General features: G+C 43.9%; 1 protein-coding gene across 1 annotated transcript; it reads left to right on the top strand.

The window, feature by feature from the left end:
* Window positions 1-388: 388 nt before the first annotated feature.
* tmem72 (transmembrane protein 72) lies at window positions 389-12,692 on the top strand (the record flags this gene model as incomplete). The annotated part of the gene is made up of 6 exons (XM_084076179.1): window positions 389-464; window positions 3,961-4,027; window positions 7,814-7,885; window positions 9,643-9,782; window positions 10,551-10,877; window positions 12,556-12,692. 6 exons carry the CDS (start codon window positions 389-391, stop codon window positions 12,690-12,692), a joined length of 819 nt encoding a protein of 272 aa, XP_083932305.1.
* Between the last annotated feature and the right edge of the window lie 607 nt (window positions 12,693-13,299).

The raw sequence follows: 13,299 nt of genomic DNA, 5'->3' as shown, positions 1-13,299 counted from the left end.
TAGGATGCAAATAAGCCACTCACTATTAAAATCCTGAGTGTTCATTTCACCAATGGCTCCCGAAAAGGCTCAAAATAAACACTCAGGATTTGGACTGTGGGTGTTTGTATTCCACCCATTGCAGTATTAGGCTGATTAGCAGTCGTTGGAGCAACAGTAACACTCAGCCAGGCTCACACACACACAGCCACCATGGAGCTACAGGGATTACACTGCACAGTGAACCACTTCCATCCATGCAACTCACTATAGTCAACCTGGACAGAAGAATGTCTCTTTGATGACCTACTGACTCACTGAGAACCCTGAGAGACAGAGATAAGGAACGTGAAGTTAAGGCGGTGAGAAGACCTCTACAGGAGGAACAGGAAGTATGAGTAGTGCTGCCATGGGGAGGTCGGAGCGAGCCTGGTGGATCGTGGTGGAATGTGCTTGCAGAGTTCTTGGTGTCTCCACCGGAGTAGGTACGGAATCCATGTCTACTTATTTGGTATCGATTAGATTTTTTGATTTTCTCAAACTTGTTATCCCACGATTTTTGTAACCCATTTTTTCACCCATTGCCAATTTCCTAAGCTTGTAATCCTGGGCGCTACTCTCCCTCTGCCAGCCATGGGGAGAGCTCCGAACTGAGCTCATGCTTCCTTCAACGCATGAGGAGTTAGCAGGCCGCTGCTTATCACCTGACAGGGGGGGGGAGTTTCCCCGGTAGGACGTAGAGCGTGGAAGGAACACGTTATTCCAACCAGTTCCTTTCCCCTCCATCAGGCGCCCCGTGTCCCCACCCTAGGGGAGACGGGGAGAACATGTAAACTCCACACAGAAAGGCCCTTTGGCCAACCCCACCTAGGGTATGGGCACTGATGACCAGGAGGAGAGAACACGGCGGGAATCGAATCCAGGACTTTCTAGCTGTGAGGCGACAGCGCTACCGACTGCACCACCGTGCCCCCGTGATTTGATATTTTGTCAATGTACTGGAAATAGCTGATAGTAGTTAATCATTTTGATGATGATAGGGGCCGGCCGTAGCTGAGTGGGTAGAGAGGTCGTCTGGTTTGACCCTCAGCTCACCCAGTCTATGAGTTGACGTGTCCCTGAGCCAAGACACTTTAACCCCTAACTGCTCCGACCTCATGCGCTCATCTGAGCCATCTGAGCAGCCATCTGCTGAGTGAACGCAGAAAAGTAATGGTCCCCCTCCCCAGGGGACCAGTAAATACGTACCCCCCCTCTTTCCCGTGATCCAAAACGTTAGTGCCTATATACAGTAAAGTGCAGCCTGGCTCTGAGCCATGCAGTAGACGAGCTCTCCGTCTGTCCTGGAGTTTGTTGACCCTGACATGACCCTGAGATCTTCTCTTTAACAAAACACCGGGGTGAGACTGTTCATGGCCAATTGGCTGTACATAAAACAACGTAAAACCTATGTTTTACTGCCCCCGGTGGCTCCAGAGAGTCCAACAGGATACTGCATGCATGCAGTATACAATGGTTCTCAACGTGGAGTCCGGGGACCCCCAGGGGTCCTTCAGGGGCCCCTAGGGTTCCTTCAGGGGGCTCCAGGGGCTCCCCAGTTAAACGTCTGATAGAAATGGCATTTTCTCAGCTCTGATTGGGCCACAAATTGATCTCCATCAGGTATGATTATGCAGTTAAATCCTCAGTGTTCATTTATCCATATATATGATGATTGACAGTTAGGAACCAAATTTACCCCTACAGGTCTGTAGCTCTGAGAGTGTACAAATGGACATGGTCCATGGCCGAGTGCATATCAAACTGGGGGTCATTGAAAGTAAAAGGCTGAGAACGGCAGCAGTAGTAGTACAGTAGCTACTAGCTACAGGGGTGATGCAACTTTGATGATGCAGAGGGCCACTATATTTCCACTCTCACTCCAGAGGGCCACATTGCATATACTGCACAGAAACCTCTTATCTCTGTATTTTAACTTTTTTTGTAATTAATGCTCTACTTCGTCACACAAAAGTAGCAAAAATAGCTGATCTACAAGCTCAAAACACATTGCAACTAGATCTGCTGTTTTTGCTATTTTTTATTTGGAATCCTGAAAAGTAACATTTTCATTTCATTTCAAATGCATAGTTATACTTATGTTAACTTTATGAACTTAAATACAAATACATTGGACATAAAAAAGAAAATACAATTTTAATACTAGTCATTAAGCTACTAATACAGACGGAAGTAATTAAAGCGGGTCATGTTTGGAATTGTAACAGCTAGAAACCAATAATATATCAGTATTCCGATTTTAACCTGCGGATCGTATTAAGTGAAGGTGGGGGGCGCACGTGGCCCCCGGGCCGCTAGTTGCTCATGTATGAGCTACACCCTCCAGCCACACTATAGTAAATGGTGAGGAGATTGTCTGGTTGCTGCTTCCCTCTAGACTTCCCTCAGATTAAATTAAATTCAAACACGTGCAGACTCGCTCTCTGAACAACCAGTGGCCCGACGTACAGTCGTCTACTCTAACCTCACGCCACGCAGAGGCCTCGTGTCTTTATCCTGCTGAGTTATTGGCTCATTTGATCACATGCACTCACACCTTCTATGATCTTTATTAGTGCAGTGTGATGTGCGCGTGTTTCTGTGCGTACTGTATGTATGTATGTGTTCCTCTGTGCATCAGTCTGTGTGTCTACTCCGGGGTCTCGGTGTCTGGGGTTGGGCCCCCGTGGGAGTATATATATCCGTGTGTCTGTGTCTGTGTGTGTTCCATACAGACACACGGTGAGTGCACATACATGTTAATTTTCCGCCGGCATGTCTGTAAGCATGCGTTAATTCCTCTCACACTCCATAAACTCCCAGCGAGCGTTTTAGCTACATCCCCTCCTCCTCCTCGCTGTAGAGCGTTTAGCTACATCCCCTCCTCCTCCTCCTCCTCGCTGTAGAGCCTCTAATCCCACCGGTGCAGATTCTATCTTCACATTTTTCTGGTAAACAGGACCCGACCAATTGCTTCCACATGTTAGCTGTGACCCCCCCCCATCACCCCCCTCAATATCATGCTCTGGGCTTACCTCATTTCTGCCTCCCAGCAAAGAGCATGTTATACACACTTTTTAAATGAGTGTATGCCATGTTTAAAGGGATTGTACAGTAAGTGATTGAGTTTTTTTGTGTTAAAAATAAGTGTTACATTGTAACTCTATATTCTGATAACAATCATTGCTGTTTGTTCTGTAACAGCTAAACCCTGTCAGGATACCAATTTGATCCAATCAAGAGAGAGAACTCACACAACAGGATACAGAATAAACAAGTGAAATTGGAAGTGATGGAACAAAGAAGCCTCAGTTGAAATTGGAAGACTATTACATCGAAGCTGATAAATGATCATTGTGGAGTTCTCTCTCCTGATTGGGCATCCCAACCAAATGAACATGTATTTTATGTGTATTAAAGTGCTGCAGAGATGGGGAGACCCCTACTGAACAAACACTTTAGCTACATATTATATTATTATAATATTGAATTATAAAGCTTAATTATTATCTTTTTTAACACATCACTTATGCCCCCTTAATCCATACAGCTGAGTTGACTTCCAGACAGAAGCATGTAGGGTTAGGTATCCCTGCACTATAGGGTTTGCACATGCTAACAATGTGAACATGTAGCTGCAATTAGCATGATTATTTTGAGACAGTGTAGTAGAGTGATTTGAAAGAATCATGAACTCACTCTGACACCTAGTGGCCACTTTGCAAACAGCTTAGAGTCTTCATGTTGAACATTCTCTGTCAGATGCCATGTGCTCTGTGGAATGTGGAGTGTTTTTTTTATTAAAACCATGGACTAGCAATGACATCTGGTGGTCACCATCACAAACACAGCTCTGTGCTTAGAGGTATTGTAATTATGTAAAATAAAATGGAGAATGAATAAATAAAGAGTAATAATTGAGCCTGTTCTTCTCCATTCCAGTGTTGTGTGCTGTAGGCGTGGAGACACTGCATCAGGGAGACTTCCACAGTCTGGCCATTTATCTGCTGTAAGTATTCTCATTTAGTCACTAGAGGAGGGGGTCTTCAACGTTTTCAGGCCAATTGGGACCCCCTAGCTGAGAGAGTGATGAAGCAGGGACCCCCTCTATATTATATAAAATTGTGTTTCAGATAAACGTTTGCTGCTCTTTTTTCCCTCTACACCCATAGCCTCTTTGCCAAAAATAGCCGATCTACAAGCTCTCAACGCCTCGCAGCGCGAGGCGTTGAGAGCTTGTAGATCTGATATTTTCGGCAAATGTTCCCCTCAGAAAAGGAATTCTAGGGTTCAAGTGGTCAATGTAAAAAAACGAAATCCTATCACACAAAGATTTGGCGGACCCCCTATAGTAGCTCTGAGGACCCCCTAGGGGTCCCGGACCCCCTGTTGAAGACCCCTGCACTAGAGACCTTTTTCATGGCAGCCATATTGCCATTGGGTAAACACTGTTGTTAAGGCCATCATGGTCCAGTCGAGTCACACGTGTCAGAAGCGTCAGCGTCCCATTCATGTGGATCTTCTCCTCGTTGCGGCGTGTTGACACCGGTTCAACGCGTGGAGATCACCATTGGTGAACTTTGAGCAGGCGTCAACCAATAGGAAAGAAGCACTGTGGTTGACCCCAGCGTGATCTAATATGAGCGTGACGACACTAGCATAGACTCCCATTGTAAGAAATGGAATGCGGAAATGCTCATTCTATCTCAACGAGATAGTTCCAATGTTTGGAACTATAGCGCATAGCGGCCTGCTTTGTGGCGAGATCAAAGCGTGTCATAACTCTATCTCTCTATGGGTCTGGTTGACCCCACTTGGCAGGCATTTCACTTGTAATTTTAGATGTTCTTAAGCCAAACTAACTACACCAGCCTAATTGGCACTGCCCACTATCCGCAAGACATGTGTAATTGACACGGGTGGTTGACATGCGTTGGCTTCCGAAGCATACGTGTGACCTTACCCTTACCAGTGATACTAATTAAGGTTGTGTTCCGTAGCAGTGAGACAATGTGCACAATAGCAGCACCCTGACTCTGTTTGACCTGAATGGAACATGTGGTAAATTGAGGCATAACTAGACTGCGGGTTACCAGGCCTAGCTGCTTAAAAGAAGGTGTAGAAGAAGACGTCCGGAGTCCATGTTCATGTTCATTCATTAGATTAATATGTATGTTCATAAGGTCCAAATACACGACAAACACAACCTTAATTAATATATTGGCAGCACCTGTGTTTACCCTACTACTGTACGTCACGCCAAAATGGCTGTTGTGATGAAGGTAAATTATATCTATCGATCGATCGATCGATCTCCATCCTTTTCATTATCTATGGTCCCTGTCACTCAGTTGGAGGAAACCTATTGTTTTAGTTCCCCCCCAAAAAACGGTATAAGGACAATAAGGACCAACTCAGAGCATCTTGTAATAATTTATATCGATATAATCTACCAAAGCATTTTTTGGACTGGGTTGTACTTGGCCTGATCTGGTGACAACATTCCAGAGTTACAGAATACTAATGAACTATGTGACTGTTTTAATATAGGAAGGAATGTGTGTGTGGCCCAAATCTTTACAATAACTTCCCCAACCTACATGCATGCACGCACACACGCACACGGACACACATTTTTTAGGTAGGCTACTTATACTTTACTGGACTATTTCCAAATTTCAATACTTTTACATCTACTCCACTACATCTCAGAGGCAAATATTACATTACATTACATTACATTACAGTCATTTAGCAGATGCTTTTATCCGAAGCGACTTACAATAAGTGCATTCAACATAGGTAGGGAACGAAAATATTGTACTTCCACTACAATTAATTGAAAACTTTAGTCACTAGTTACTTTGCAGATATACATTTTTATATTATAAAACATACATTAACCACTTGCCCTATTTCATACATAATTAGAAAGTAGCCGATCTACGTTGTGAGCTTGTAGATCTGCTTTAAGTATATTTTGATGCCAATACTTTTGTACTTTTACTCAAGTAACATTTTGAACACAGGCCTTTTACTGGTAACAGAGTGTGTCTACATTGTGGTATTGATACTTCTACTGAAGTAAAATATCCAAGTACTTCTTTCGCCACTGACGCGCGCACACACACACACACACACACACACACACACACACACACACACACACACACACACACACACACACACACACACACACACACACACACACACACACACACACACACACACACAGTGGGCTTCTGTAAACGGTAGATATGGTATGGTAGGTGGGGACGGCCCCCCTCCCTTGGGGACATGGTGAGGTGCAGATGGCAGAAGTCACCAGCAGGCAGCAGGGCTGTCAGTCTGTCCTACTTATTGTTATCTGTGTGGCTCACAGCCAGGCTCCCACAGAGACACAGGAAAACATCTCCCCAGGGAGGAGAGAAATGCATGAAAAGTATGCATGTTTATTTCATGTGAACCCCCCCCCCCCCCCTCCCCCATACACACACACAAATACTCACACACACACATGCGCACGCACAGACGCGCGCACGCGCACGGACACAGACACACGAACACGCACGCGCGCGCGCGCGCACGCACGCACGCACGCACGCACGCACGCACACACACACACACACACACACACACACACACACACACACACACACACACACACACACACACACACACACACACACACACACACACACACACACACACACACACACACACACACACACACAGTGTCTCAGGGGAAGGCTGATAGTGGTGGGTGGTTATGTCCTCGTTGAGAACATTACTTCAGGCTCAGATGGTTAGATGTTATCAATACGTAGCAGATTGTGTAAATTACACTTTAAATGTAGGAGCTGTGCATGTTTCTGTGTATCACTGACACACGTTGATTCTGTGTGCAAATATAGCTAATATCTACAAGCTCACAACGTAAGCGTCGCATCACGATGCGTTGTGAGCTTGTACATCTGCTATTTTCACTATTCATGTTTTTTGGTACGTTTCAACACAGCAATGCATTGATATTAAAACTTTTTTTTTTTACTTTTGAAGAATATTTTTTTGTTAAAGTAGTACTCCAGTACTTGCTGGAGCACTTGTGGATGGAGATATTTGACTAGGAGTATGTATACTTTGTCTCAAGTACTGGGGTTGAGTACTTTGTCAACCTCTGCACCTTCTATAATGTTTAAACTCACACACACACACAGGCACCTGACACTTTGCATTTTAAGACTGCATACACATACAGAATTATACGTACATGTAAATAAATACACATAACAGTGCAGTTGGCCCATACTTATCAACCAAAAGGAACCATGCACACAGCACCTTCAAGCACCTCAGAACATGCTATGATTAAGGTCATACATTTTTTTTTACCTACTATTTTTTACCAGCTTGCAAAGCTGGTCTAAGAAGAGACAGACCTACTAGTCATCATTAGACATTACAGATTTGCATTCATTTTTCATCATTGGCTGCCCTTTAAGCCAATGGGGATACTTTCCCATACTCTGAACTCCCAAGCTATGGTACTAGACACGCCTCTCGACTCTCTGGCAGTGTTGCCAGATTCTGCGAGAGAAATAAGCAACAGGTCTAAGCCAATGGGGAGCCACTAACAGTGTTGCCAGATTCTGCGAGACAAATCAGAGAAAACATATAACAAGCTGGTATACATGACTGAGTCATGTCTTGTTTTACCCTTTATAACTGTTGATCTTTATCATTCCTGTTATTGATCCTTTGTGTCTGAATGTTGACTCTTTATCTCTCACACCAGTGTGTCGGCTGTGTGCATCATGCTGGTTGAAGTGGCCTATTTCCTGGATGCCATGCTGTTCATGTGTCTGCCGTAAGTACAGCATCATACGGCATGTTTTACTTAAGTAAAAGTATCAATACTGCAATGTAGAAATACTCTGTTGCAAGTTAAATGTCCGGAATTAAAGATTTACTTGAGTAAAAGTACAAGAGTGTTGGTATCAAAATGTACTTAAAGTACTACAAGTAGAAAGTACTCATTATGCAGAATGTACCATTTCACAAGTTTTCAAACGTGTAAAATTTATGAAAATCCTTTGAAAATAGCAGATCTACAAGCTCACAATGTGTCGCATCGCGATTCGCGACGCATTGTGAGCTTGTAGATCTGCTATTTTCAAATAGTATATATAGGGCTGAAGTGGTTAATGTATGTTTTGTAATAATAATCAAAATCTGCAAAGTAACTAGTAACTCAAATTTTCAAATAATTGTAGTGGAGTAAAGGTACAATATTTGCCTCTGAGATGTAGTGGAGTAGCGGTAAAAGTATTGGAAATTGGAAATACTCAAGTGAAGTACAAATACCTCAAAATTGTACTCAAGTTCAGTACTTAAGTAAATGTACTTAGTTACTTTCCACCACTGCTTTCTTCTCCATATCTGTGTACATTTGAATAGTGTATTGTGTTGTACAGTAACTGGCTGTGTACTGTACACGATGCTGTGTGTGTGTGTGTCAGTGCAGATAAGACACAGAGAAGTGAGGCCTCATGGTGAAACAGCACATTAGAGTGGTATACACCTTCATCCCCCCCCCCCCCATGCCCCCCCCCCCATACCCCCGGAGATGCCCATTTGAAGTTTGTGTATTCTTAGATCACCATTGAGACAGGTGTGTGTGTGTGTGTGTGTGTGTGTGTGTGTGTGTGTGTGTGTGTGTGTGTGTGTGTGTGTGTGTGTGTGTGTGTGTGTGTGTGTGTGTGTGTGTGTGTGGGGGGGGGGGGGCATGAAGCAGCTGGATCCAGTGAAACAAGAGCGACTGTATGTACTGTAATGCTCAGTCTAAAACACAGTCTCTCTCTGTCTCAGTGTTTGTTTGTTTTTTACCTGCAATGTAGAAATACTCTGTTACAAGTAAAAGTAAGGTATTACAAATGTAATTTTTTTCCCCTTAAATTTAGAATAGACAATTCTTTTTTACCCCCTTTTTCTCCCCAATTTAGTCATTATGCCAATTCAGTAAGAAGGTTAATTCCTCTCCACACACATGTCTGTGTTGTCACTGCTGTAAGGATAATTCCTTTTAACAGGTCGTTCATGAAAGTCCTTGTGGTCTTGTTTCCAATGAGAACCTGTGAGCAATTAGGGGTTAAGAGTCTTGCTCAGGGACAAATTTCATTTCATCGACGCATATGCTGGGATGGCCTGGAATCGAACCTGGGGCAACCAGGGCCTCTGGTTCCCTAGGCGTGCTCACTAACCACCCAGCTATGGCCGCCCCATATCCATATCCTACTGACTCACCTGTCAGTGAGGAGCCCCCAACGGGAGGACGTAGGGCCTTCGTCCTACTCCTCCCGCCCAACACTCCCCGCTGACAGGTGCCGCCCCCCCCCCAGCCCGTAAGAGTACGTGCAATGACAATTATCACCCTCCTCGTCGTCCGGCTTCCCTCCCCCTGAACACGGGCCAATTGTGTTCGTATAGACGCCCGACAAAGCCGGATGCACCACGGTGGATTTGAACCCACAACATCCGTGGTGGTGTGCAGTGACTTTACCACTGCTCTCTCTCTCTCTCTCTCTCTCTCTCTCTCTCTCTCTCTCTCTCTCTCTCTCCACATAGTTTTCCTCCAGACTGGCCAGTGTTCTCATGGTGGAGGAGGTTCTGTCAGGTTGGAGGTTTCCAGAAGTTCCTGTATTACTCCATCATGTCTGTGGTCTGCTTCCTGCATCCTGTGTTGGTGTGGCATGCCGTTATCTCAGGTACTAAGGAGTGTGAAAGCTGCAATTTATATACAAGTATATATATACTTTTACTTCTACTCCACTACATCTCAGAGGCAAATTTTGTACTTAATTTACTCCACTACAATTGTTTGAAGTCTTTAGTTAATAGTTACTTTGTAGATTTTGATTATTATTACAAAACATACATTAACCACTTCAGCCCTATATACATTTCGGACATTTGAAAGCCGATCTACATTTGAAAGCCGATCTACAAGCTCACAATGCAACGCATTGTGAGCTTGTAGATCTGCTATTTTTATGAAGATTTTATATTAAAAACTTGTGAAATGGGACATTCTGCATAATGAGTACTTTCTACTTTTGGTACTTTAAAGGTAGGGTAAGTGATTTACTTTGGTTAAAATAAGTGTTAAATAGCTCTATATTGTGATAGTACTCATTGCTATAGAGTGTTTGTTCAGTAAAAGGAGTCTCCATGTCTCTCCAGCTCTTTATTAAACAGAGAATGCATATTCAGTGCTCTCTCCTGATTGGCTTAAATGTTGTCACCTGCCTGTAAATGTACGATATTCTGTTTACTAAAGAGCTGGAGAGACCCCTGTGACCGAACGCTCTGTAGCAATGATTACAAAAAATATATATATTTTACCAAAAGATATCACTTGCCCTACCTTTAAGAACATTATGATACCAATACTTTTGTACAATTTGAATTCCAGACTGTTACTTGTAACAGAATATTTCTACATTTCAGTACTATTGATACTTTTGTGACCACAGGGAGCATGCTTTTAGTGACGGCCTTTCTCAACTTCATACTGAGCAAGAAGGACAAGAGGGACTCTCTCAAAGCACCTCAGGGGGGCCGAGACCCGCCCCATGTGACAGAGAGGACGGGGGGCTCGTTCCTTCACAACATGGGGGTCCCGGGCAGGAGTAGGGGCCCCGCCCCGATGTCTGTGACCTCGCCCAGACATGGCGGTGGAGTCCTCCTCCACCCAGGAGAGGAGGAGGAGGAAGGAGAGAGCGTCCAGGCCATGCTGGAGCCAGAGGAGCACACCACCACCACCATCACCATGGTACCAAAGGAGGAGAAACAGAGAGAGAGCAGGGGATGGAGAGAGAGGAGTAAGTCTGTCACAATTATTACATGATCGCTAGTCTCGCGTAGCCAGACCCCACAGAAAATGAAAAACAGCGACCTCTGCTGTTTGTGATTTAATCTGTGGGGTCTGGAGGGAGGCAAATGGGAAGCCAGTGCGCAGGGAAACCCCGGTTTCATGTCTGCCTTCAGCGCATCACTTCCGGTTGGTGCGACTACGTTTTCATTCCCACTAACAATATTTCTACACGGAACACTAACACCACTTCTCCCAGAGAACATGGATGGTTTTGGTTATAAGACCACTTGTTTCTATGATGAAAGAGTCATTTAAAATGTGAATATCTTTCCGTGGTTTTGTCCGCTCCGAGGACGCTATTGTTAAATTAGTTTCGGCTAGTTTCGAGGGGGGAAGGGTGGATGGACACGTGAATCCCGCCCACTACATTTGATTGGGTAAAGCGCGGCCTACTTCCTGATCTGAAGGCACGCCCACTTGTAGCCAATGCGCACACGTTATGACGAACCTCTCCGACAGATTCCACCACAGGGCAGAATCTGTTCTTGAGAGATTACATGATCGCCTAATCACAATTATTTGAGATAATCGCAATTATTTCGTCAATCGCAGTGGTCATCACCATGGCAGCTTGTGACGGACATTTTCATTAATATTTCATTTTTGCCACAGACATGCAAAATAATCACCTTACCAAAAACACATTGGCCTAGCCCTAAATGTATACTAATGGCCTGGCTGTCATAGGGTCTATTCCAATGTGCTGCACATTTTAAGTCTGTCTGCATTAACTACTGAGCCACTTAACCACCGAAAACTTAATCCTAATTATTTTGGATAATAATAATTGAGTCTCATCAGTACATCCATCATCCATCGCAAAAGGGCCACTAGCTGCAAAGGTGAGTGGGTGTGTATTATACATCATATGACCTTTATAGAGCTTGATGGCTTTTCAAAGGACAGTGTTACTTGAGGACAGAAGGAGATCAAATCAAGTTCTACCAGCAAAACGGTTGGTTTGGTTTGGCTAGTAGCTAGTTGTGGTTTCTATTAAGGTGATCAGGTATTCTAAAAGACACACACTACAAACACTTCATTTGATTTATTACACCCTATTCTTTAAAAAAAATAGCTGAAATAGCTGATCTACAAGCTTGCAACGTGTCACTTGCAAGCTTGTAGAACAGCTATTTCTGCTATTTTGAAAATGATTAAATATGCCAGTCATTTCTTTGTATATGTCATAATCTGCCCCTGTGAATTTTTTGATTATGTTGCCTAAAAGGCAAACAAAAGTTTATTTTTTTGTTTTGTTGAAAAGGTTAAAGTAATATATTGTGATAGTAATCATTGCTACAGAGCGTTTGTTCGGTCACAGGGGTCTCTCCAGATCTTTAGTAAACACAATATAGTACATTTTCAGGTAGGTGACAACATTTAAGCCAATCAGGAGAGAGCACTGAAAATGCATTTTCTGTTTATTAAAGAGCTGGAGAGACATGGAGACTCCTTTAGCTGAACAAACACTCTATAGCAATGAGTACTATCACAATATAGTTATCTAACACTTATTTTAACCTTAAGTAAATCACTTACCCTACCTTTAATCGCAATTAATTGCGTGACAATTAATGGTCATGTTAACTGTGTGATGGTGACAGTCTTAGAGAGGAGACAGGTGCGTTTCACCAGTAGAGGAGAAGGAGACCCTGTGGAGAGAGAGATGGAGGAGATGGAGAGGTACGGCGATGCAGAGCCAGAGACTACCTCGGACACGGCCCCCATGATCACTGACTGACCCGTACACAGTATACTGTACCTCTGTGTGGATTCAAACCCCCGGGACTTGGAAGGCAAACATCTACTATATTCAGCACAAATTACCCCCCCCCCCCCCCCCCCTCCTCGGCAAGGGGGGGATAATGAACTTCTCCTAATAAACCCTCCTTTAAAGGGATAGTTCACCCCCAAAATGACTTTTTCTCTGTGTATTAGTCACCCCATGGAGACTTGAATTCATGGATATTTCTTTGTTTTTGTGTCATTCCTATAAGCCAATAATTTGATGACTTCTGGTTCAGTCAAAGTCTCCTTTGTGTCTCCTACCGGAACCGCTGCCTACCAAATTATTGGCTTAGGAATGAGACAAAAACAAAAAAATGATCCATGAATTCAAGTCCCCATGGAGTGACTAATCGATAGAAAAAAATGACTTTTTTGGGTGAACTATTCCTTTAACCCCAGCCCTCGCCCACAGAAACATAAACACACACACACACGCACGCACGCACGCACGCATGCGCGCGCACACGCACACACACACGCACACACACACACACACACCCATAGGAAACCAGTTGGACTGGAGCCAAAGTCTATACCGCATGGCAAACATCTACTGCTGA

Source organism: Gymnoscopelus microlampas (assembly GCF_963454915.1).
Source record: "Gymnoscopelus microlampas genome assembly, chromosome: 13".
NCBI lineage: Eukaryota > Metazoa > Chordata > Actinopteri > Myctophiformes > Myctophidae > Gymnoscopelus > Gymnoscopelus microlampas.
This window is presented reverse-complemented; position numbering and strand designations above follow the sequence as displayed.